Source organism: Mesocricetus auratus, unplaced genomic scaffold, assembly GCF_017639785.1.
Source record: "Mesocricetus auratus isolate SY011 unplaced genomic scaffold, BCM_Maur_2.0 Super-Scaffold_4256, whole genome shotgun sequence".
In the NCBI taxonomy this organism is placed as follows: Eukaryota; Metazoa; Chordata; class Mammalia; order Rodentia; family Cricetidae; genus Mesocricetus; species Mesocricetus auratus.
The window spans coordinates 58074842-58099998 of NW_024429182.1; the positions used below are offsets into that span (position 1 = coordinate 58074842).

General features: G+C 49.1%; 1 protein-coding gene and 1 long non-coding RNA gene across 2 annotated transcripts in view; both read right to left on the bottom strand.

Moving 5' to 3' along the window:
- Window positions 1-11703, bottom strand: part of Muc2 (mucin 2, oligomeric mucus/gel-forming) — a 32078-nt gene extending 20375 nt beyond the window's left edge. Inside the window, exons 1-26 of the mRNA XM_040751385.1 lie at window positions 11529-11703; window positions 10500-10761; window positions 9369-9483; window positions 8884-8974; window positions 8685-8794; window positions 8335-8545; window positions 8022-8147; window positions 7692-7809; window positions 7471-7609; window positions 7169-7279; window positions 7012-7081; window positions 6673-6810; window positions 6416-6580; window positions 5779-5873; window positions 5433-5559; window positions 4802-5057; window positions 4527-4579; window positions 4312-4412; window positions 3811-3965; window positions 3403-3541; window positions 2769-2876; window positions 2508-2687; window positions 2150-2389; window positions 1329-1485; window positions 974-1105; window positions 397-544 (exon numbers count right to left, since the gene is read on the bottom strand). Of these exons, the coding sequence (XP_040607319.1) occupies window positions 397-544; window positions 974-1105; window positions 1329-1485; window positions 2150-2389; window positions 2508-2687; window positions 2769-2876; window positions 3403-3541; window positions 3811-3965; window positions 4312-4412; window positions 4527-4579; window positions 4802-5057; window positions 5433-5559; window positions 5779-5873; window positions 6416-6580; window positions 6673-6810; window positions 7012-7081; window positions 7169-7279; window positions 7471-7609; window positions 7692-7809; window positions 8022-8147; window positions 8335-8545; window positions 8685-8794; window positions 8884-8974; window positions 9369-9483; window positions 10500-10761; window positions 11529-11604 (3623 nt within the window). The 5' untranslated portion in view covers window positions 11605-11703. The remainder of the gene's footprint in view (window positions 1-396; window positions 545-973; window positions 1106-1328; window positions 1486-2149; window positions 2390-2507; window positions 2688-2768; window positions 2877-3402; window positions 3542-3810; window positions 3966-4311; window positions 4413-4526; window positions 4580-4801; window positions 5058-5432; window positions 5560-5778; window positions 5874-6415; window positions 6581-6672; window positions 6811-7011; window positions 7082-7168; window positions 7280-7470; window positions 7610-7691; window positions 7810-8021; window positions 8148-8334; window positions 8546-8684; window positions 8795-8883; window positions 8975-9368; window positions 9484-10499; window positions 10762-11528) is intronic.
- Window positions 11704-17279: 5576 nt separating this feature from the next.
- LOC121134485 lies at window positions 17280-24904 on the bottom strand. The gene is made up of 3 exons (XR_005871581.1): window positions 24795-24904; window positions 22767-22959; window positions 17280-17320 (listed from the first exon to the last, which is right to left on the bottom strand). It is a non-coding gene; the product is annotated as an uncharacterized LOC121134485 (long non-coding RNA).
- Window positions 24905-25157: the final 253 nt, after the last annotated feature.

Here is a 25157-nt window from a genome sequence, read left to right on the forward strand (position 1 = left end):
CCCCATCCATTGGGTTCTAAACGTGACCAGTCAGATGAGGTGAAGCAAACTAAGAAAAAGCTGGGCCAAGAGCATGGGGTGAGGTGAAACGGCCTTCATACCCTAAAAGACAGGAGCTAGCACCTCTGTACCCTAGCTCCCATGACCATATGTGTACATATGTGACTGGGAGTGCAACTGTGTGAGACTGTGTCCATGTATGTATGCACATTGAATGGGCTGTGCATGCATGTGAGTGTGATTATGAGCCATGTATGTGTGCTTGCATGAGCATATGCACCTGACCAGAGTGACCACATTCCCATGTGTATGAACATGGGGTGTGTGTGTGTGTGTGTGTGTGTGTGTGTGTGTGTGCCAGCCTTTCCTATACCCCATGCAATGTAGGCTCAGTACCAAGTCGTGCAGATATCCTCAGTGGGAACAGATGAATTGACTGGGTAGTGAATGCCCTCAATATAGCAGCCACACATGTCCTCAGTGACACATCTCTTCTTGTCCTCATCATAGATGGGCCTGTCGTTAGGGCACCGAGGGTAGCAACCTAATGGGTATAGGAAGTAGAGTTTAGACCACCATGGAGGACCCCCTGATCCACCAGACCTTCCTCATCAGCCCCACCCGATCTGGTGTTTTGCTTAGAGATGTTCATCTACGAAGACCAAGAGTCAGAAGACAAGGTTTGTGTCTCCCCTGCCACTCGGGCGTTCTGCTCTGCACACACCCCAGTGGTTCCCACCCATGAGTTAGCATGCTCCTTTGTCACCTCTTTGGGAGGCAGGGCCTTAACTGGGTTCCATGGTCCCAGTTCAGTGAGCAGACTATAGTGAAATGAACCTTGTTCCCTGAGCCAAGTGTCTTAGCCCTTGGGCACCTCTCTAACATCCTGTGTATCTCCAGCTAATGGTATCCCTCAGCCTGACAGGGGACTTCCCCTTAGCAGCTACCTCCCTGAAGGGCCATGACTGCTCACCCTCCAGATGGGACACAGAGATGTTGGAGTGGATGCCATTGATGGTCCTGCAGGTCTCAAAGCTGCGGTTCCCACATGGTTCATAGTGCCATTCACACTCGTTGGGGGGGTTGTAGTAATCACAGAATACAGCTAGAGGGAGAGAGGATGGAGACATGGTCAGACTCGGGAGCATCAAGTGGGTACCCAAGTAAGCCTGCATCAGGGGATGTGAGCACAAACAGTTCCAGCCATTTCCTACCAACACAAGTCTCATGATGCCCCAAGAAAGGATGCCTGAGGACAAGTATGGGATGGGTGACATTCAGTCATCACTTTGATGGGGAAGGAAGATGCTGTCTGCCACGGTACTCACGGCATAGGTCCGGCGTCCTCCAGAACACACAAGCCTCTGCCTTGGTGCACTCCTGAGCATAGGAGGCCACAGCAGAGCAGAAACACTCACAGTCACCACCCGTGTCACAAGAGCAAGAGTCATGCACACAGGCCTCATAGAAGACTGTCGGGTCCACCTAGAAAGAAGACATCAATGTGCCCAAAGCCCACACTGCCCTTAGAGGGCCTGGGACTCAGGACACTGAAGCTGGCCCAGGGCCTCAGAGTAGCTGATGGAGGGGGGCACTCACATTCAGGCCACCCTGGCCAACAGATCTGTCACCCATCCCCTGAGTAACTCAAGATGAGAACCCTAAAACTGGCCCTCCCCCTGCTATCTTCTAGGATCTAACAAAATGTCATTTCTCTCCCTCCCTGATGAGTATGTAATTAGGGCAAAGGAGGCCAGAGTCTACCCAGGAATCTCAGAGAGAAAGGTTATCATCTAAATTCGTACTCAAAGAACCAAGTGTATAGGATTGAAGAACAAACACCCCATGGTGGTACATGCCTCCAAGTATCCTTAGCCTACTTGGAGAAGCCAGGAGCCTGAAAAACATAGAAAGACTAGCAGGCCATATCCCTCTCATGGCCACAGTCATGCTCACCAATCTGTTTCAGTGGCCCCAACCATGGCCCTGACCACAACCACAATACACTTATAGTGAGAATCCACCTGCAGAGCCCTCTGTCTGTGCCCACAGTCCACACACATCTGTGGCCCTGCCTGCATTTGTGGCCCTCCCATGCCTTCAGCCACGCCTACCTTCCTGTGACCCACCTGCCTGCAGCCCCACCTACCTTGCTATGACACCCTTTGAATACACCACTCTTGATGATACTGCATTGCTTCTCTGCCCAGGAGCGACGATGTGGGTTCAGGCTGCAGGGGTCTGGGGTGTGATTCACATTTGGGCACGTGGAAGCTTCCTTCCAGCTATTCCCAAAGTCCAGCTCGCTGGTCACCACCATGTGGTCCCGAGTGGTGAAGTCATTTTTGGTCTGGTCGTCAAAGTTCCCACACAGACCACAGACAGTGCCCTGCAGGAGGAAAGACAAGAGTCTCCAGCTTGAGATGGTCTTAGGGTAGGTGACAGCAGCATCCACAGGGTCTGTGCTGGGGGCAGCCCAGGACATGGCTGGCATCTTGGTGGCTCACCTTGTAAGAAGGAGCCAACTTGATGAAGATGGTGGTCCTCTTGTCCCAGATGACGATAATACCAGAGCTGACCTCCACCACCAGGTACAGGCCCACTTCCCGTGTGATGTAGGGCACATGGTGCCCCTCCTCCAACTGCCTTACCACGCGGTGTTTATCCACCAACTTCAGCTCTGTTCCCTAGCCAGAGAGAAGGATGGTCACTGACCATGTCCAAGGGCTCTCAAGGGATCCCCTGTCCCAAAAACCAGCAGCACTCACCCCTATAAAGATCTTTATGGCCTTGGAGCAGGTGACACCTGTGGTGCCGCAGGGGACATTCTCAGTGATAATGCTGAAGGAACCGGTAGAGTTCTGGCCACAGTAGTCCTGGGGGCCGACAAGACAGTATCAACCAAGAAAGCCAGGACACAGGTGCCTACCCCAGCTGGCAAGGATAAAGCCACTTCTGAGTAGAAAATGTTCTGCCTTTTCCCATCTGGGAGTCAAGGCCCTAACTCAAACTTCACCCAGCCAGATCTTCTGTTGTCTGGGGATGATGAGCCCATACAAAGGACAGAAGAGCTAGTAGTTGGGCTTGTCACACATACACACACACACACACACACACACACACACACACACACAGAAGGGGGTGGAGAGAGGGAGGAAAGGAGGGAGGGGGAGGGAGAAAGAGAGGGAGGGAGGAAAGAAGGGAGGGAGAGAGGGAAGGAGGGAGAGAGAGTAGGAGGTAGGGAAGGAGAGAGGGAGGGGTTTACCACACCCTTTCTACTCGCTGGGAGCCCAAATCCTGTCAGTATAGGTTCCAGGGTGAAGAAGAGCTAGCCCTCCCACCCCAAGGGCCGTCTCCCACATCTCAGGGCAGTCGCCTTCCTGGAGAGGTTCACAATCGCACCTGGACAGCCACATAGGAGCAGTGCCCATCAAAGTCATAGTGTTTCCCATCGAAGGTGATGTAGTGGCCACTCCCATAGATGGAGCAGGTGCTGTGGCAGGCATACCGGGTGCACTCCCAGCGTCCCTTCTGGCAAGTACTATGGAGAAAGGTAGAGGAGCCTGAAGGGGCCTGAGGCCAAGACTCCCACCTGCCCTCGGAGAGCAGCTTAGGTAAGGCCCCGGACACCATGGCAATAGCTCCTGAGGCGGTCCATATAGGAAACCTGCAAGCACCTATACTGGCCTAAGAGTGACCTCTAGGGCAAGGGGTAGACACAAGACTCGCTCTGTCAACAGAGTGGGGACCTTCTTGTACCCCCACAAAACCAGCCATTCCCTCCAATGCAGCCTGACTGGGCCAGCTCACCAGGTGTTGTTACAGTCCAGTTTAATCGTGCCACCAGGATTGTATAGGTCTTTGTTGTGGATGCAGGGACACTCCTCCTCCTTCACACAGCCACCACGGCCATCATCCAGCAGCTCATCAGGACACACACAGCCGCTGATACACTCTGTATGGTACTGGAATAAGAAGGGCCCAGATGAGGACCAAGCCCTCCTTGAGGGGTCAAGTGTCCACATGAGAAGATCTAAGTATCCTGAACCCCCAGCTTCTTCTCCTGTCTCCAAAAACCCCTCCCTTCAAGCTCATCCTAGTCAGGGAGACCAGGTACGGTTGCTGGTCAAGATCCCTAGGCTGACCTCTGCACTGCTCAAGGTCACAGGATCACAGGGAGTTTCAATAAATTCAGCTGTTTGTAAGCCCAATGAGTTGGCAGTGTGGGATTCTGCCTAGCCCACACAGTGGACTCAGGCATCCAGAATGTTCCCAACCAGCCCACCCACAGCAGCCCTCTCTGGCACTCACATAGCCAGCCACCATTGTCTGGCAGCTAGTGGCGCGGGGTTTCCGGGTGGCCAGAGCAGTCAAGTTGTTGCAATCCACAAGGATTTTGGAGGCATTACAGCCTGTGGGGTCAAGAAGTCTGTCTTAGCTCAAGATGAATTCAGGGTACCAGGTAAGTAGGGAGGGAACAAGACTCAGACTGGTGGCCACACATGGGCAGCCTCCGTAAAACTTACTGTGGCCAATCAGTTTGACCTGGGTGCACTGAAGCCTCCCGTTCCGACAAATGCTATGAGAGAGAAGCGGGACGGGATGAGTGGGGCCCAGGTCTGTCCCCGCACAGGACATATGCCACCCAGGCAACTCTCAGAATCTCGCCCCTGGCACCCCTGCACCATTTGAGAGCCTCAGGTCCCATGGGTAGAGCCTCCCATTTTTTCACTTGGGGTAGAGATTCAAGAGCAGCCCCCCTCATGCTCTGAGGGGCCCTGGATGAGTCCAGAACACTCACCAGCGCCCCTCTTGCCTCAGGATCACATCTCCTGCCTCCAGGTAAAGACCATGGTGGTAGCAGGAGCACTTCGCCAAGGGCACACAGCGGCCCTTCTCATCCATGAAGGTATTATCAGGGCAGCCACAGCCTTCCACAGGTGCAAATCCCTTCAGGCAGTGGGTGTCACCCTCTGAGAGTGAGCGGCAGGTCTGCTGGCAAGTGGTCAGGTTGTACAGGAAGATCTGTGAGCTGGGGCACGCGTGCACGTCTTTGTCTGCAGAGGAAACCACGGGAATAAGGGGCAATGGCACTGGACTCCAGCTACCGTCCCTATAGGCTGTCCCTGAGCTTCTCCCTCCACCAGGGCTACAGACAGAGGGCAGCCACACTGGGAACCCCTCCCAGGCTCCTGAACTCAGCTGCCACAGCTGTGGCCATCCCATAGCCCATCTCTGCAGAATTCTGCTCCATGCTGCAAGCGGAGCCTAAAGGTCAGGTAAATCTGCTGCTTCTGGCAGAAGCTGGGAGGCAGCTACAAGGACTCGGCCCCTCTCCTGGACTGATTGTGCCCAGGGCTCCCAGCCCCCAGCCCATGGAGTCCTGTGTCTGGATCAGCATCCTAGGAAGCAGCCAGTGGGGAAGCACTCACTGCAGACCCTCTCTCGCCAGCCCCACAGCATGACACCCTTGGCAGCGCAGGCACGGGCATAGGAAGACAGAGCCGCACACATGCAGTCCTCGTTGTTCTGACAGTTGCACGTGTCATATTTGCATCTCTAGGAGGCACACCAAAGGAACTGTGAGGCGTGGAAACCAGGCTCATGGCCCCAGCACCCCGTCACTCTAGTAAACACTCGTGAGCACCCATGGCAGCACTCAGGCACACACACATACCCAACCACTCCCAGGCTCAGCCAGGTGGCCCGAGCACATTTTGCTGGCTCTGAGGACACTGCATGTAACACTGAGTGTGCAGGGTTGGGGGATGAACTCACCTTGTAGTATTCAGTGGGATCCACAGCCAGGTGGCACCTGGCAAAAGGAGTCTCCGACCTCTTCAGTAGGGAACACCAGTGCTCAGCATAATTGGCTGGGGAGTGGGTCAGAACCTTAGCATGGCCAGGGTCCCTTCACATACCCTGAGCCTAAAAGTCTGATCACCCAGGATGGAGGTGACACAGTCTCCTGTGTGACTAAAGCCAGATCCCTTCCTCCCTCCCATAACTCCAGGCAGCTATGAGCAAAATGAGACCATTTTACATAACACCCACCTCCTCCCTTTCTCAACCCCAGGGGGCTAGAAATCTTCAAATATGATTGAGAAGTGGGTAGGAGGGCATGTTGTCCTAGCATTAGGTCAGGCCTGGATGACAGCCACTACCCAGCAGTTAAACCTGACCAGCCCATCTACTTTGCCACTTGGAAAGCTGCCACCATGGGGCCACTCTAAACTAGCTGAACAGCAGGTGGATGTGCTGCTTCCCAGCACCATGGACCATGTGACCTCCACCCACCCCTCCACCCACAATCTATGTCCCCATCAGAAGCCCCATCTGCTCAGAGGCAGCACTGGCCAGGACTCTGTGTCCTAGACAAGCCAGTGGACAGCAACCAGCTTCCCCTGAGCCTTACCACTCTCAATGTTGAGGGAACAGGGGTCATCGAGCCAGTCTAGCTTGTCATGGCAGCTTGATTGTGCCTTCCAGGTATTGGCAAAGCCGGCACCTGTGGCCTCCACCAGCCCACCAGATGTCATGAAGTCATCACTTTCCAGGCCATTGAAGTTCCCACAGAGACCTAAAGGGCCAGGACAGGATTAGGAAGAATTAGGGGTGGGGGAAGGGCCCTCACAGGACTTTTTCAGAGATAAGACAGAAGGGACCACTCACCCTGCACCTGTCCCTGGGCAGCCTGGTCCAGAGTCACAAAAAGTTGCATGACTGGGACCAACTGAACCTGTAGCCGCAGCCCAAACACCGTGTTCACAATAATGTGGTAGGAGGAGGGTTGGAAGATGGAGAAGCTCGCTGCAAGACAAGAACACAGTGAAAGACAGAGGCCTCCTGGGTTCTACCTTACTCTCTGGTGGTATGCCCACCATCCCATCCCCTACCACCAGCAGGGACCCAAGGACAAAGCCTGCCTGAGGCCCAGCCTCCTAGGCTGTCTGAGGCCCAGCTGACTCTGTTGACTGACAGCAGCTCAGGATCCCTCCCTGAGCCACTCACCTGCCACATGGGGCAGGGTCACCTCCAGCTCATTGAGTAACACACTGCCACCTGATTTGAAGACCACCACCTGCAAGAAAGGCCAGGGGTGCTTAGAGGTGAGGTGACTGCATACAGGACCCAGGCGTGCTGGACAGGGGGAGCAGGGAGCACTTACATTCTTCTTGTTGTCAGTCAACAGCACTACAGTCTTCAGGCAGGTCTGCTTGTCTGTAGAGCCGCAGGGGGCCAGCTCACCCAGGAGGGCATAGGAGTCATTGTGTTCACCCTGTATGGGGAAGAGTGGTACAGTTACTGAGGATCCGACAACCTCCTACACCCTAGACCCCCCACTTTTCATCCTGTTTCTAAGAGCAGCACCACCCACCACCCCAGGGACAGCCTTCTCCAGATCCAGTCTTTCTGCCCTCCCCAGAAGACAGAGGGCTCCCATCCATCCAGGTAGCCTGGTCTGCCTACCTTGGTCAGGACATAGTAGCAGTCTCCATGAAAGGTAAACTTTTTTCCATCGAAGGTGGTGATGTGGGAGCCACCTTCCAGGGCACAGGTCTCAGGGCAGGGCAGGTCTTTACACACCCAGCGACCCGCATTGCAGACACTGCCCGGAAGCAGGACACAGGGTCAAGACTCAGTGACACCCCAGCCTGCCTGATTCCCAAGCTCTGTGCCCTGAGACTTACCACTGCTCACAGTCATTGGTGATCTCCTGGCCTGGCATATAGAGATGCCCATGCAGCTTGCAGTGGCACTGGCTCACAGGGACGCAGCCACTGTCCGTGATGTCATCATATACAGTGCCTGTTGTAGCCAGAGATGTAAACTTACCCTGGAAGCCTCAGGAAGTGCCAGTATCCCCCCAAGGAGAGGCTGCCAGCCAGACTTCCACCCACGGGCATCTGGACACCTGCTCTGTCGATGGAGAGGCTCATCTCCCAGCCCTTAGGGTTCTTAATAGGATACCCCTCCCTGCCGGCTCATTCTCCGGGACAAGGGTCTTCCAGAGCATGTACCTTCTGGGCAGAAACAGCCATCCATGTAATGTTCTTCACACAAGCTGCTGACCTCCAGATGTGAGCAAGTATCCACACAGGGAGAGCTGCTCTCCAGGTATACCATGTTACCAGGGCATTTCTTGGCTAGAAGCAAAGTCAGCACCATCAGTCCACAAATAAGGAGCTAACAGAGTGCCAAGGCCACTGGCAGATAGTGTCTGGGTGCTTGGCACAGAATGGATCCCACCAGGGGCTCCTTAAACCCATGGACACTCACACTGACTATGATGTGAGTGGCCCCCAAACATCCCATGGGTCACCAGCTACTCACGGCAGAGTGAGGCACTCCTCCAGTTCTCGGGGCGGCCGCCTGCATGGGAACACTGGCGGGAGAACTCAGCAAGGGTGCTGCACTCGCAGGCAACACCCTGAGGACAGTTGCAGCGGTCCTGCATGCAGGCACGCACATACAACTCCACGGGCACCCGGGCCTGGCAGTCCTCGAAGGCTGTGGAGGTCAGCAGCCTCTCACACTCGGCTCGCTGAAGAGACAGACATGAATTCGGACAGATTCACACCCCTGTTCACACCCCTTCTCCCCTCCCCTTAGAGCATAGGGATCCCCAGCAAAGGCCAGCAAGCACAGGTTCCCGAGAGCCAGGGACCCCAGCAGTGACTCACGTGCTCAGAGCAGGACTCTGGCTCTTGCACCACCTCGGGGTCCTCACATTCAGCCTCAGGCTTGTTGATCTTCTGCATGTTCCCAAACTCAATGGCACTGTAGTGCATGCCTAGGGATGCATCTGGTCAGCAGTGGTCCTTGGGGGAGCCTGCAACCCCATCCCTGTCTTCCTCTCAACAAGCCCAGCTTAGCACTCACCTTCACTGAGGAACTCATAATAGGTCTGCATGCCATTGAAGTCCCCGCAGAGACCACAGGTGTGGTTCTGGAACCGGCTGTCCAGTTCTAGCTGTTAAAGGGGAAGGGAGGGCAGGTGAGTAGACCTCGGGGCCCAGCACAGCTTCCAGAGCCCCTAGGTCTAGACAGCTTCTCAACAGGGAAGGGCAGGAGGAGGGCAGGGATCAGCCACCAGGAAGGGTCCTTCAGGGTGCCATGCCAAAATGCAGTCTCTAAGAGACAGTTGGAGACCATTCACTGCACCTATAGCATAGGGAGCCCCTCCCAGGCTAGATCAATGGGGACCCTAGTACCAATCACTGTCTCCTGCAGCCTGCTCCACCACATAGGATCCTACTCCAGTTGTGAGGTGTGGGTCCCCCAAGCCTGCCCTTCTATGGAGCCACCAGACATCTGGTCAGATAGAGGAACCCCACCACCTCAGAGCCCAGGATACTGTTGCCCACCATGAGAGCATCTTCCCGGTTCCACATGAGGGAGAGGCCGGCACGGGAGTAGACCTTGGTGTAGGCGTCGTTCTTCTCAATGAGGAGCCCGGAGCTGTAGTGTGGGGTGCTGACCCTGTGGGGACCACTATGGGGTCACTCACCAACCCACCATCCCAGAACCCACCCACTCATCCTCCTGAGGGTTCTGCTGTGCATATGGTGCTGAAGGCATTATCTGGGTGAAGACAGCTCCTTACGTGGTCAGTGTGTTCTCACCTGGGGCCACAGACTTAGTCAAGCTCCAGGAGGAGGCCAGAGAGCTGGACAGAAGTCTTGGCAATGGCCAGAGAACCCTTGTCCTGAGCTAGGTGGATTTCCTGAGGTAGGGTCAGGCCCTGCAGTCTATTTGCCTTCCCATGCCCTCTCTGAGTCAAAGACAGAGAGAGGCCCTTCTCAGGAGCCCTAATGGCTGGAATATGTTGAGAACTCAATCCCAACCCTCTCCAAGCCCTTTGTTCAGAGGTATTTGCTCACAAAATCTGCCAGGTGGGACTCTTAACCCCTGCCCAGACCATTATCCAGAGCTCTCTTTATGCCAGGACCCCATCATCCCACTCCTGTGTTGGCCTGGAACTGCCACACCCCAGCCCCTGAGCTCATACCCAACCCACACATGACAGCGTGGTCCAGCAGACCAGGCAAAAAAGGGAACACTGGCAGAGCCCCATGCAGGACAGAAAGCCCTGTAGCAGGAAAAGAGCAAATCCCCAGGGTGAACCTGCAAGACAGGAATGCATTCAAGAGGACCTCATTGTTACAGACAATGCCAGGAAACAATAGGGCTGGGCAAGCAGCCTCTCCCTTCAGAGCTTCTGCAACTTTAGCCTGGGGGACAGTCTCTGGCAGCCACCATTCCTTCCCACATGGCCCCCAGGGGAAGTCTGTAAGGGATTCGCATGTCACCTAAGACCCTGGTCTACAGAGGGGGCCCAAACCTCACAGCACTCCTATGAGCCATGTGCAGAGCAGAAAAGGGTATCCTGGAGCCTGGCTAGTTTATACAAAATGTTCAGGGGTGAACTTGCTCCGAGGAGCCAGAAGCATCCCCTGGCTGCTGGGACATGGGAGACATATACTAATTCCACTCACATGGCCCCATTCACCACTGCCAGCTTGTGGGTGAGGTAGATGATGTCATCCTTAATGGTAATCAGGATGGACTCTATCTGGGGGTGACCCCCAGATTGGCCCAAGCCCCGCTTCAGGTGCACAGCAAATTCCTTGTAGGAGTCTCGGCAGTCAGAAGCAAAGTTGTAATCGCAAAGGCCAGGGAATCGGAAGACATCGCCATCAAAGGTTTTGTAGTGGAAGTCGCCCCAGGTGCTGCAGACATGGTTTCGGGATCTGGCTTCTGGGATAGCAGTGGGAATACAAGGTGAGACACCCAGGACCCAGGAGGGTTCCCCTAAGCCCATTCTCCAAGTCAACCCCAGAGGTCCCTCCAGGGGTACCCATCTGGAGCTCCAGACCAGGGTTTCTGACCAAGATGATGTCCCCTGCATAAGCAGTCTCTGCTAAATATTGGTGACCCTTCTGAAGAGACTCTCAGACAGGGTGCTAGCTAGCGTGGAGTGAAAGCAGGGAGTAAAGGCAGAGGGACCTTTGGGCAATCTGGTCACTCTGTCTACCTGGCCAACGTACACCTACTTGCCACTGCCCAACCCCCTCAACCGATGCTCCATTTAGGCCCCCTCTGTCCACCCCTCACCCAGCAAGAGGTTGGGCTGGGTCCCTCAGTCTTCAGGAGTCCTCACTTGGATATCTCCCACCCATAGCTTTGTCCTGATGGAACAGAAGTTTTCCATGTGGATACAGCCCATTCTCCAGAGGCATGGTCTTGCTGAAGGTCCTTTATATCTGGAACTGTCCTAAACTTGACTTCTCCTAGATATCCAATGCTTCCCCCCATTCCCACAAACAGTGGGATTCCAGCTTCTCATCCACCTGGTGCACCCTGAGCGTTCAACTTCAGAGTAATGGTGGGAGACCCAAGACCCAAGTCCAACCAGAGTGACTCTGACTGGGGACCCCTCCTATTCCAGGCACCCCTCACTTCCAAGCCTTCCCACCCTCAGGGCGATCTGCCTATCCCCTTGCCCCGATCACCCAGCCCCTTACCTTTCTGGAGCTCCGAGCCCCAGGCTAAGGCCAGGACTAGGCACGCAGCCACCAGGCGAGCTAGTGGCAGCCCCATGGTGGCTCAGGAGGGTGGCACAGGAGAGCATCCCAGGGCAGGGGTCCAGGACTTATATGCCCAGCAGGCATCTGAGGGCGGGAGGACAAGGGAGGTGCAAAGGGTGGGTGGGGCATTTGCTGAGTTATCAGGAAAACAGCTGTAGGGGATCCTGGGTCCCTGTGAGGAAATATTGATTCGGGTTATCTGAGTTTATCTTTGTATAACTCCCTGGGTAAACTTGGCCTTCCTCAGGATGTCACAGGCCCAATTATCCCAATGCCAGCACACACCCCAAGTGAACTCCATTCCTTTAAGTTACAAGCCAGGCCAATCGCAAGTTGGGAAATGCAGGAGGTCCCTGCTGGAATTACATCCTATGAGCTCTGCCATACCAGCTCCCCAGGCCCGGTCCAGCAACCTCTAACACAACCCAGGTAGAATAAGGAGTTTCCAAGTCTGCCAACCTCTCCATTCTATTTCTCCACGAGTCATATGGACTGAGACAACCATGACTCCTGAAGCACCTCAGCTCATGTCACCAGTGTGGCAGAAATCAAGACTCCAGAAAGGGGCACCCAGCCCATAATTCACCTCCAAAAGGCAAGGAGCAGTGGGGACCGGAGGGCCATCTGTCCCTGGGGAGCCTGCTGCACTCTACAGGGCCCGGCTAAATCTGCTCTCTAATCCCTTTATTTTCCCAGGCTCTGCCAGTCTCAGGAATTACCTGTAATTAGAACTTGGGCAGCCCTCAGCTCAGGCAACAACCCTTATTGGAATCATGTCTCCTGGTATGAGAGGAATTGGCTTGAGGCCTGAAGTGGCCACTCTGTGAGAATGGGGTCTATCTGAGTAGAGATGTTAACCCCAGCCCATCAGGTCCTATCCCTGCAGAGTATCCTGAGGCTGACACTTCTCCTAAGGACATGTAGGCTTTGGCAGCCTATCGTATTTCCCAGCCACAGCTGTTACTCAAAGGATATGATACTGCCCCCAAAAGAGCAGTGGCCCTGGTGATCCTTAGTCCCCCTGAGCTTTTTAACCCAAAGCTGCAGCTGCCTCGCCAATGTCTGGAAATGACTCCAGAAATCAGGATGCAGCATCCAAGCTGCTAAAAACTGCAAACATGCACCTATGAGACACACCGGTTCCCAAGGTCCACACAAGGGTGGAGAGGTTCAGGTGGCCACCCATGCTGGAGTGTAAACTGAGACCTAGGGATCCCCCCTCCATGTTTTCCACTTCCTGAAAACAATGATAGGTCCTGACTTTGGCTAGAGTACACACAGTGAATATGGTCACAAGGTACCTCAGGCTCCAATTCAGTCCCCAAGTTCCAGAGGTGAGTGAGAAAAAAAATGCAGTAAGTGGTCACAGGCTTCCTAAATGGTGAATGTATCTCATTTCCTAGGCCACCATTCTGCCCTTCCAGGCTCTCCACAAAAGCCACATCCTGAGAAACAGTACTTTTAGTGATAGAACCTGTCTAGTGATGCCACCCACTTAGACCTCTGGGACCTCCACGGTATCCCAGCTGGAGCCTGAAATGGGACTATACAGTAAAAAGACATCAAAAGTAATAATGACCACCAGCCAGGGCAGGTGTGGAAACCACTCTTTCCATCTCTCTGTGCCCATCAGCTCCGGCCCTGTTCTGTCCCTCCTACTGTATACTGTAGCTCAGGCACGTGGGAGAACCTGAGTATAGCCTGAGCCCAAAACATAAGGATTATGGAACTAGACCAGCTGGGCCAAGGAAACTATTGTTTGACTTCCCTATGTGGGCCCCTCAGGCTGGCACCATGCCCTGGGGAAACCCAAGGATGGACCAGGCCCCAAGAACTTGTGGTTTTCCATGCCATGCTCTCTCTGCTATGGAGGGAGTCAGAGGAATCCTGGCCAGACTCACGATGCCCAGCATAGACATCTAGCTGAGCTCTGAGAATCTGGGTCCTCACCACAAGGAAGAAGTAAGTCCTCCCTGGATGGAGGAATTACGTCCTCCCTGGGAGGAGAAACTGGACTCCCTTTGGGTAGGGAAGGTCCACACTGTGTTCCCATTGGATGAAGCAATGGTGATGACCTTGGGGTCCATTGCAAGATCTCAAGTGATTCATGTGAGCTTTGATGTCAGACTGCCCAGCATATGGCTGGGCACAGCAGCCAAGCTGTAACCCTAGTGGTTTGAGGAGCTGGTGTGAGGGCAAATGGCAGTGAGGGCTCTATCAAGTTCAAATGGCTTCATCACCTGCTTTTCAGCTACCAACTCTGGTAGTGAAGGATGAGGACCAGGACAGCCTAGGTGGGGGTCAAGGTCATGCAATAAGATAAACGTGAACAGGACGGCTCTGAGTGGCCACACGGAAGCCAACACACATGTAGACAGATTCTCAGACCACACTGAATGTGATAAGCACAAAGATGATGACTTTATCCATCTGATTGACCCCTTCCTTCGTGCTGATGTCTGATGGGCAGCTGTCATGGGCCTTGAAGCTCAGTTTCCCACTCTTGGCCCCAGAGGCCCCTACCTCACCTCCTTGCAGCTTTTCCCCTAGGCATGAAAGAGAGAAGATGTCAATACTTTGAGGAAGCTGCTGGGCAATGCCAGTGTCTGCAACAAGGATGTGGTGACCAAGGTAAGAATGGCTGCCCCACCCAGTCACAGGTGAACCCTTAAGTTAGACTAGAACTGAAACCAACAGTGGACAGGGTCCCAGGCACCCTGGGCCTACTTCCACCGGCCCCACGCCCTTCAGTGTTTACCTGGACAAGACACTGTTCCAGGGAATTACACAGAACTTATAGCCTTGACTGCAGGGAGGAGGCAGCAAAGACGTCACAGGCTCCTAACACGAATGTTCCACTCTGTCCACACACTGACTCATCCGGAAGCTGGAGGGAAGGCGAGGAGAGACTACAAGAGGAGAAGGGAGAGAGAGGCAGAAGAAAGGACAAGATGAGGGAAGAGAGAGGATGGAGTCCACCCCCAAATGGGGACCACCCAAGCCCCTCTCTCATTCTCAGTGACAGTTTCTGCCGTCTATCAACTTGACTGAGTCTCAGTACCCAATGTTTGGCCAGACTCTAGTCTTGGTGTTGCCACAAAGGTAGTGTTCAGGTGTGAGCAGATGATCCTCCCTCGAACAGGTAGTGAGATCTCGCAAAAAGAGACTGAGGTCCACAAGGAAGAGAGGAGTCTGCCTCCAGCTCTGCTGTGGGTCTCCCATTTGCCAACTTCCCTGCAGGTTTCAGACTCTTAGCTGGTTTTGTGTGTCAACTTGACACAAGCTGAAGTCATCAGAGAAGAAGGAGACTCAGTTGAGTAAATGCCTCCATGAGATCCAGCTATAAGGTATTTTCTCAATTATTGATCAATGGGGGGGGACCCAGCCCATGGTGGGTGGTATCATTCCTGGACTGGTGGTTCTGGGTTCTATAAGAAAGCAGACTAAGCAAGCCAGTAAGCAGTTTCCCTCCATGGCCTCTGCAACAGCTCCTGCCTCCAGGACACCTGCCATGTTTGAGTTCCTGTCCTGACTTCCTTCAGTGATGAACAGCACTGCTGAAGTGTAAGCCTAATACACCCTTTCCTCCCCAACTTCTTTTTGGTCATGGTGTTTTGGTGAAGCAATAGGAACCCTAACTAAGACACAGCCCCACAATTTCATGAGCCAATTCCTTAAAGTAACACTTGTCTTTATGTATATGCTTACACATCCCCTGCGTGTGTTTACACACCCTCCGCTGCTTCAGTTTCCCTGGAAAACCCTGGCTGATGCATCTCACACAATCCCTCCTCACTCAGGGTGGGAGGCAGCCACACAGCCGTCCATACTGCAGCTATATGAGCTCTGTATCCCAGACAGCTCCTCTCTGCTCCCATTTACCTCAATGTGACTTCACTGACCTTTACTGTGTCAGCCACGAGTATGGTCTCTGGCCACTCCCCATGATGCTCTGTAGTCAATTTGATTACTAACACCTGCTACAGAAACAGAAACCAAATTACCGAGGACCTTGTATCTCATGCTACAACAGAGCCTAACTGGGCACAGGAGACAAGACTGGCCTAACACCCATACTGACCACCAACCCTGCCTCTTGCCATCCTGGCCAAACATCCAACACCAAGTCACCAAGTCCCAGACTTACCTGAATTGAGAAGCTTGTATCTCACCATGGTCAGCCGACAGAGGGTACTCCCAAGAAGCCACAGTTCTCAGCCCTTCTGGATTCCTAAAGGAGACCCCAGCCCCAGCCACACAGGGACAAAGCAGTAAGTCCTGGGCCGAGACCCAGACAGCCAAGCATCCGTCACACAGTCATCTCTGCGGGCCCTCCCTCGGAACACCAGAAAGGCAAGCTCTAACACAGCAAATGGGCTCCCCACCCTCACCTTCAAAGAGTTGAGAACACTGATATCCCCTTACACACATCCCCTTACATGAGTTCCCTGAAAGGAAGTCAGCCCAGTACAGGATGTGAAGGCTAAGAGAGGAAGCAATAGAGGCCCTGGTCAAGCTGGTAGGCTCCACTGGACAGGTATGCACAGGACAGGTTACTGGAGGGCACTGCCCCCTCCACACTCATGTATCAGGCAGGTCATTGCCTTTCAAGAGTTCAGCCATTCTGGGGCAATTCCTCCCTTCTCCCCTCAAAACTTGGCTCAATTCTCACACTCATAGAGACCACTGTCCACCCCACCCTGGTCATACTGTGTGACCATTTCTGTTGTGAGTGTCTCAAGGATAGCAATGTCTGTGTGGTTCTCATGGGCCACCCTCACAACTTAGGCACCTGTTGTGTGATATTTTGATTGTGTTCTGACAAATACAGCTTTCTTGGAGTCAGAGGGTGGAGCTAGCCACTAGCTAACTATAGAGGTTTGGAGGACTGTAGAGAGAAGAGATAGGACGTGGTAAGGCAGGGCTGAGAGAGGATCTCGGCCCTTTTGGATGGAGGAACAAAACATGTAGGGAGCAACTGGTGACTGCTCCCAGTTCTCTGATCTTTCAGGTTTTTACCATGTATTTGACTCCGGATTCTTTTCTGATAACGATTCATTAGACTAACACTTCATTTGGCGTCCAACTTTTGGGGCATGAATTCACCAAACCGACTCCGCCCGTGGTTTTGCAGGCATCGGCACCAGCCAGAGTTGCACAGGGGAACTGCACCCACTGGAGTCACCACAACACTGGCTTTTCCTTTTTCTCCTCAAGCAAGTCTGGAATTTTCCTGTTATAGTCTCTCTACAGCGATCTCCACACGCCTCAAGCGCCTGGGCTCCAGACACCTCCGGGGTTCTCCCCTCACCACAGGCCAGCGCTGCCCGAAGGCAGCTCCGAGCTTTCACTTCCTGGTGGTCACACGCACTGCTTTCGCACATTTCCCCGTGTCCACCATTCAGATGGCTGGTTCTTTGGCTCGTTTTCCTTGTAGGTTGTCGGCTTTCCCTGGACGCCCTCCGCAGGCTGCTGACACTGGATCAGCAGCAGCTGTCTTCAGCTGGGCTGTGCACCGCCTGTGTTCTCTGCCCACACAAGCTATGCAGCACTTACGCTTTACTGCCATCATCAGCAGATTTGGTGAGACAACTTGGAAAATTTTGTTTGTTTTGTTTTGTTTTTTTGTTTGTTTGTTTGTTTTTCGGGGCAGGGTTTCTCCGTGGCTTTGGAGACTGTCCTGGAACTGGCTCTTGTAGACCAGGCTGGTCTCTAACTGAGAGATCTGCCTGCAAACACATTATTGCAATGGAGGGAATTAGGTCTCTGTATGATTCCACAATGGATGGTTTAAAAATAGAACAATTAAGCGAGTGAATAATTCACTTAGCTGGGATTTATGTAATGTCAATTATAAACACTATCAGTTTGGTAATTCTTGTGCTATCCCTAAAAAAGTTAGTTGATATGAGTGCCAAGATACAGGCCTTAGAAAAGGTTACTAAAGAAAATAATGCAATTTTAACTGACAAGTCACAAACCTTAGAAAAACTTACTAAAACAGATAATAGAGATATTCAGACAAAGACAGCAGAATTTAAAGGAGAACCAATCTCACAATATATTATAAAATTATAGGGAAACAGCCCAAGGTTATCAAAAAAACCTTAATTTATCCAGTCACCCTACAGGAACAACTGACAAATGATAGGTATTCCCAAGTCTATGTAAGATATGACTTAATTCCTATGGAAATGTTAGATTTGAGGAGATTTAAGGAATCAATAGTCTCAAATAGTATACATTCACCTCTTGTGAGGCAGATGCTAAATTTATGGTCAACTAGTAACAGAATTGTTCCACAAAACTGGAAAGATTTGGTCTCAGCAGTATTGGAACCTGGTCCTCAATTACAGTGGAGAACCTGGTGGAAAGATGAGGCTAAGACAATTGAACAACAAAACAGGGGGAGAGGTATGGAAATTTCCTAAGACCAACTTCTTGGAGAAGGTGATTGTGCTAACATACAAAGACAGTCTATATATGATGACCACACCTTGGCTCTAGGTCATGCAGCAGCTTTGAGTGCTTGGGGCAGAGTTGAAGAAGTTGGAAAGAAAACTAAATCATTTACTAAAGTTTTACAGGGCCCAAAAGAAACCTTTACTGGCTGGGCAATGGTGGCACATACCTTTAATTAAGGGGCAGAGGCAGGTGAATCTCTGTGAATTTGAGGCCAGCTTGGTCTACAGATTGAGTTCCAGGATAGGTTCCAAAGGCTACACAGAGAAACCTTGTCCCAAAAAAACAAAACAAAACAAAATGAAAAAACCTTCACTGATATTTACCAAGATTGACTGCAGCTATAAATAGAATGATACCAAATTCAGAAGCTAGACAAATAATAATTAAATCTTTGGCTTTTGAAAATGCTAATTCACCATGCAAAGGAGTAATTAGGCCTTTAAAGGCAGGATCAGCACCTATAGAGGAACAAATCTGAGATACAGTCAATATTGAATCCCATGACCATGGTGATACTTGGATAGGAGAGGTGATTTCCAGAGTCTTAAAGAAAAATCAAAATGTCCGGTGTTTTAATTGTGGTAAACAAGGTCACCTAAAAAGGGATTGTAGACAGGGCATTCCTAGAAACAATGTTTTTCCTAGGAATAATCCAAACAGAAGGCCTCTGCCTTCTGGAGTGTGAAAAAGGAACAGAAAAGGCCAATATTGGACCAATGAAGGAAGATCAATGAGGGACAGCAAGGTAACCCTTTGCTATTGGGAAATATCTTGGGGGTTCTCTCACAGGCTTCCATGTCAAATTTGGTTCAATCATTCCCTGTCACTGTGAGGAAAACTCTTCCCCAGAGCAATTACAGGACATAATGCCTATTGGGAAAAAAAAAGCATACTGCTCTGGATGATAGAACAGCTTTAGAAGTTAAAACAAAAATTTCAGGAGAACCATAAAGCAAATATTAAAAAGATTAGATTCAAACAAGAGAGACCTCTTGATTAGATATGATAGTTCATCAAACAGTGTGACCATTCAATCTAAACTAACTTATAAAACTAACAAATGCTTTTCTTTTGATCAAATAGAACTTTCCAAATGGGAACCTCCCCCTAAGTTAGAGTTTGGGCAGGGTTTTGTTTTTGTCTTTCCAGCAGAATGAAGGCATCCAGCAGACTCTGAAGACCACTGGATAATGAGTTATATGAGGAAAAAGGACGAATCATCCAGAGGAAATATCTCATGAAAAAGAGCAAATTGGCTTATTTATGTATCACATTTCCAACAGTGTAACATTCATAAATCTTCCCAAATGTTTGTTTCTGCTGTTCTCTACAGACATATAATGCAAATGATCTTTTTGTAGTCCCAGATCAATTAAAAGTTAAAGCTGGCTTTAGAGTTGGAGTGTGGTTCTCTCCTCTAAGCCCAAGCATGCTTATTAAAGTAAAATCCAAAATCTCTGTTTCATGTCAGAAGAGCCACCTGATATGGGACAGAAGAGAAACAAAAATAAGGGCCTATTTTATTGCCACTAGTCTCATAATTCTTCGTTTTTATTTTGATTCTTTAAGGATTTTCGTAAGGCATAAATATTACTCAAATGTATAAGGTTAATATATATTTTAGCTTTTTGTCATGATATTAATGATCATACAGAATGTTAACCAATTGTAGAAAAAGGCTTCATATAGCTTCCTGTACATTATTTTGGGTTTGATTCTTTATCAGGTAACTAGGAATTAAATTTTGGGGGGGTTGTGCTTTTATTAGTGGGGTTTTTGTTGTTGTTTTTGTGTTGTGTTGTTTGGGTTTTTTTTTTACACAGTGTTTCCCTGAGTAGTTTTGTAGACCAGGCTGGCCTGAAACTCACAGGGATCTACCTGCCTTAGCCTCCCAAGTGCTGGAAATTAAGATTTTGTACTCTGGATGTATATAACAAAGTATGGCCCTTAAACCTCTTCCAGATCTGATGCATATGACGTTTAAAATGCTAGAGTTTTCTGCAGTGAACCATGATCATGCCTAACAGCGATCTTTAAAGTCTCCAAAAGGAGGACAGGTCCCCACAACAATTCCACCAGAGCTATGGTAATGCCATTAAGCTGACAAACACCACCCAAAGATAGGTTTTGGACTACAAGCCACTCAGGACAATTTCAAGGTAGCTAGCTGAAATGGCCCAGCCTCACAGACTGCTCTAGCCAGGACTTGTGATAATCCCTGCACTTTCCCATTACACAGAGACGGGACAACAAATGATATGCTAGCTCTCCCAGGACTTGACAATTACCCCATTTTTTCAGGGTCCCCTAAAGATGCCATTGCTCCCAAACAACAGGAAGTAATTTTAAGAACACTACGTCCACATTCCCAAGAGGTGAGGTGGGCAGTTTTTGGTTTTTCAATGGGTTATGGATATTTGTTATCATTTAGGATGGTTAGTTACAAGTTGTTATTGGTAATGGTCAGGAACAAAAAGATGAGCAAAAGAGATTAGATTCAGGGATCTTGTTCTGAAAAGAAAAGGAGGGGATATAGAAATGATAGGATAAAAGGACAGATTATTGAAACTACTTTTAAACCAAAAAAGTAACTAATAGTCTTAAATATTTTACATTGGTATGGATTTTATATATTGATACAAACTTAAGGTTATTTTGTTATATTGTATACCTGTTTCTTCTCTTGTTTAAGATATTTTTGTATATTGGTACAAATTTAAGGTTATTTTGGTTAGAACATACTGTACATATGTTTCTACTCTTTTTCAAAGCATTGTACCTATGCAGCTCATTTAACAATGTAATGTACATTTCTAGTCCTTGAAAGTTATTATTACAAACTACTTAGGACAATAAAGAAATGGAGGTCAATAGTTAGTCATCTATCACAATCAAACTTGTAGTCATGTTAGGCATGTTTTCAATGTCTAACAGATATATTTTAGAGAGACAGGTGGTCTTCAAACACTGCAGATATATACAGAAAACAGCATTTAAGATGTTATTACTTACTTTTCTTTTTGTTATGACAATGAGACATATCTGCTCCTGGCAGCACCAATCTACTTCAGAGAAGATGATGAGCGTCATAGAAACTTCATATGAAGTTTACTTTCTTTGTGGCAAAAGTCAGTCACTGTGCAAAAAACTGCCCTTGCTTCAATTGCTAACAGTATGCTGTCCAAGCTGGACAAGCAGGACACATACACACACACACACACACACAAAAGACTGCCGAACTTTGCCAAAGCAAGTAGAACAGTCTTTCAAAAATCTTGCTTCACAGATAAGTCTGTCAGATATTCTAGGCCTGTGGGCTGAAGATGGATGCTCCAACATTGCAGAAAAAATCTTGGATGACTGTCCAGGCAGTCAGCTGTTTCTGTCATTTATTAATTTTGGAAGTTTTTTGCACTGAAATTCCTGTTTACTTGGGTAATATTATATCCTTCTCAGATCTCTGATTGAGTTGAACACTAGATAGTTATAGTTTTCCTTGTTATCAAATTCAGAAAAGAAACTCACAAAAGAAGTGTAAAATATATAAGATTGAGAGACATAAAAAGATAGTTTTAGATGGGTAATGTAAATTAGGATAGACTTAGGTACAACACTTTGGAATCACCAAGATAGTATGGATAATGGAGTATTTCCTCTGAATTTGTCAAATGCAAATGTACTAGACATTGTTAATGTAATTTTTGACTGCATATATTTGTATATAGTTACTTACTTATTGTATATAGTTTTACTATGTTAGTTAAAATCTTAACTTTTTATTTAGACAAGGGGGAAATGTGTGTTATTTTGATTGTGTTCTGACAAATAAAGCTTGCTTGGAATCAGAGGGTGGAGCTAGCCACTAGCTAACCATAGAGGTTTGGAGGACTATTGAGAGAGGACACAGAAAGTGGTAAGGCAGGGTTGAGTGAGGATCTCGGCCCTTTTGGATGGAGGAACAGAAGATGTAGGACGCAACTGGCTGCTCCAAGGTCTCTGATCTTCCAGGTTTATACTACATATTTGACTCATGATTTTTTATTGATAAAGACTAATTAGATTAACACTTCATGTACCCAATAGCTTTGCTTCTGGGTTGGTGTAAGGGGTATAAAGTATGAATGGGTGTGGGACTGACATGTGAAACATTCACATTTCTAATTCAAATAAAAACATATAAAAAAGTATGAATGGGTGGATTGATGTATGAACAAAGGGATGATTGGTGGGTGGATGATGGGTAGATAGCTGAATGACTGAATAGATAGTAGGTGGATAGATGAGTGAGTAGGAAGCACAGACAGACAGACAGATTGGATGGGTTGGAATAAGTGGGTGGGTAGGTATATAGGCTTTTTATGTCTTAAATTGGAAGGGATTTTGACTGGGGTTGCATTGAACACACAAATCAGTTTGGAAGAATCAATACCCAGAAAGATCAGTCTTCTAGCCTATGACTCTGCATGGATTTCTGTTTAGCTCTTGGGTTCTCTCCGCAATACTTTGTAATTCTCAATGTGTTGATCTTACATCTTGTCAGATTTTTCCCTTGGTATTTCATATTAGCTTGGTGCTAATATATAGAGACAGTCGATTCTTATTGACATAGAAAGCATGTAACATAACATTTCCCTTCTTAGCTCTCTTTAAATACACAGCTCAGTGGTATTGATTATCCGTACCTTGTGTGTGATTGTCTCCACCACTTACCTTGAGAACTCTTTTTAACTTGAGAAAACGAAATTCTGTTCTGGAGAAATGGCTCAACAGTGCTGTTGTTGGAGAATATCTGAGTTGGGTTTCCAGCACCCACAGCAGGTGATTCACAATCACCCATAACTCCCTCTCTAAGGGATGGGACACTCTCTTCTGGTCTCTGTGAGCAGTCACATATGTACACATCCTAATAAACACACATATACACATAAAGTAAAATGTCTTGTTGGGAGGTGGTAGTGCATGCTAAATCACAGCACTCAGGAGCCAGAGGCAGGCAGATCTCTGTGTTGGAGGTCAGCCTGGTCTCCATAGTGATTCTAGGACAGCCAGGGCTATTTAGAGAAACTCTATAGCTAGGCTTTCCTTTGGGCCTTCAGCTCACAAATAATGACTTGGAGACTTATAATTAATTATGAAAGCTCAGCCTTAGCTTAACTTAGGCTTGTTTCTTTTTTGTTGTTGTTGTTGTTGTTTTTGTTTTTGTTTTTAGAGACAGGGTTTCTCTGTATTGTTTTTGGAGGCTGTCCTGGAACTAGCTCTGTAGACCTGTGGCCTTGAACTCACAGAGATCCGCCTGCCTCTGCCTCCCAAGTGTTGGGATTAAAGGTGTACGCCACCAACGCCTGGCTTAGGCTTGTTTCTAACTAGCTCTTATAACTTAAGATAACCCACATTTTTCAATCTATGTTCTTTCAAGTTGTTAGGTTACTGTTATTCTACACTGCCCATCCTGCTTCCCCCATGTCTGACTGGTGACTTCATCTTTCTTCTTCTCCAAATCTTCTCTGTCCCCAGAAGTCCTGCCTAACATCTTCCTGCCTAGCTATTAGACATTCAGCTCTTTATTAAACCAATCACAGTGACACATCTTCACACAGTGTAAAGGATTATTCTGCAACAAAACTCTATCTCAAAAAGGGGGGAGGGGAGAAGGGAAGGGTGGAGAGACCATGAGGGATCAGTAAGGTCAAGTTGAGGGAAGGACAGAGAGGTAGAGCAAGGAAAGAGATACCTTGAGAGAGGGAGCCATTATGGAGTTATCAGGAAATCTGGCACTAGGGAAATTCCCAGGAATCCACAAGGATGACCCCAGCTAAGAATCAAAGCAATAGTAGGGAGGGTACCTTAACTGCCCTTTCCCTGTAATCAGATTAATGACTACCTGAATTACCATCATAGAACCTCCATCCAATGACTGATGGAAGCAGATGCAGAGATCCACAGCTAAGCGCTGGGCTGAACTTCTGGAGTCCAGTTGTAGAGAGTGAGCAGTTATAATATGAGCAAAGGGGTCAAGACCATGATGGGGAAATCCACAGAAACAGATGATCTGAGCAAATGGGAGCTCACTGACTCCGGAATGACAGCTAGGGAACCTGTGTAAGACCAAACTAGGCACTCTGAATGTGGATAACAGTTGGGTGGCTTGGGCAGTTTGTGGGGCCACTAGCAAAGGAACCAGTATTTATCCCTACTGCATGAACTGGCTTTTCGGAGCCCATTCCCTTATGAAGAGATACCTTGCTTGGCCTAGATACAGTGGGGAGGGCCTTGGTCCTGCCTCAAGTGATATGACAGACTTTGTTGATTCCTCATGGGAGGTCTCACCCTCTCTGAGGAGTGGATGATGGGTGGGGTGGGAAGAAGTTGGGGTGAATGGAAGGGTGGGAAGGAGAGGGAACTGGGATTGGTAAGTAAAGTAAGATAGTTTTAAAAATAAAAAATGAAAAAAAGTAAATTATCTTTTTAAAAGAAAAACTTCAATCAAATTCTATCCCTGTTAAACAGGCTCCACACATCCCCTCCTACCAACCCCAGGCAATCATTCCACCCTCCTCCCTCTCTCTTGACAATGCTAGGGATTCCTGTGAGGTCATGCAGTGTCTCTTTGTCCTTCCAGCTTATGTCACTGACTATAGTGTCCTTAACAGTCATCCATTCTATGACACACGTCAGAAATGTCCCAGTTTTCAGGACTAGATAACACTCTGTTGTATGCATAAGCCACACCTTTCTTACCCGTTCACCTGCTGATGGGCACTTGGGTTGTCCCCATGGCTCATCTGTCATCCTTTGCGCTGTTTTCAATGTCAGTATACAAGTAGCTCCAGACTTTACTTTAGATCCTTCTGTTTCTAACCAAAAACAATAGAATTTCTGTATTATATAGGGATTCTATGCTTAAGTTTTTGAAAGACCACCACCCTCTTGTCATTTTACACTCTCACCAAAGTGTACAAGATTTCAATTTCTTTTTTTTCTCTTTCTTCTTATTTTTTGTTTATTTCTTTGTTTGCCCTGGCTGTCATGGAACTCAATTTGTAGACCAGGCTGGCCTCGAACTCCAAGATTCACCTGTCTCTGCTTCCAAGTGCTGGTACT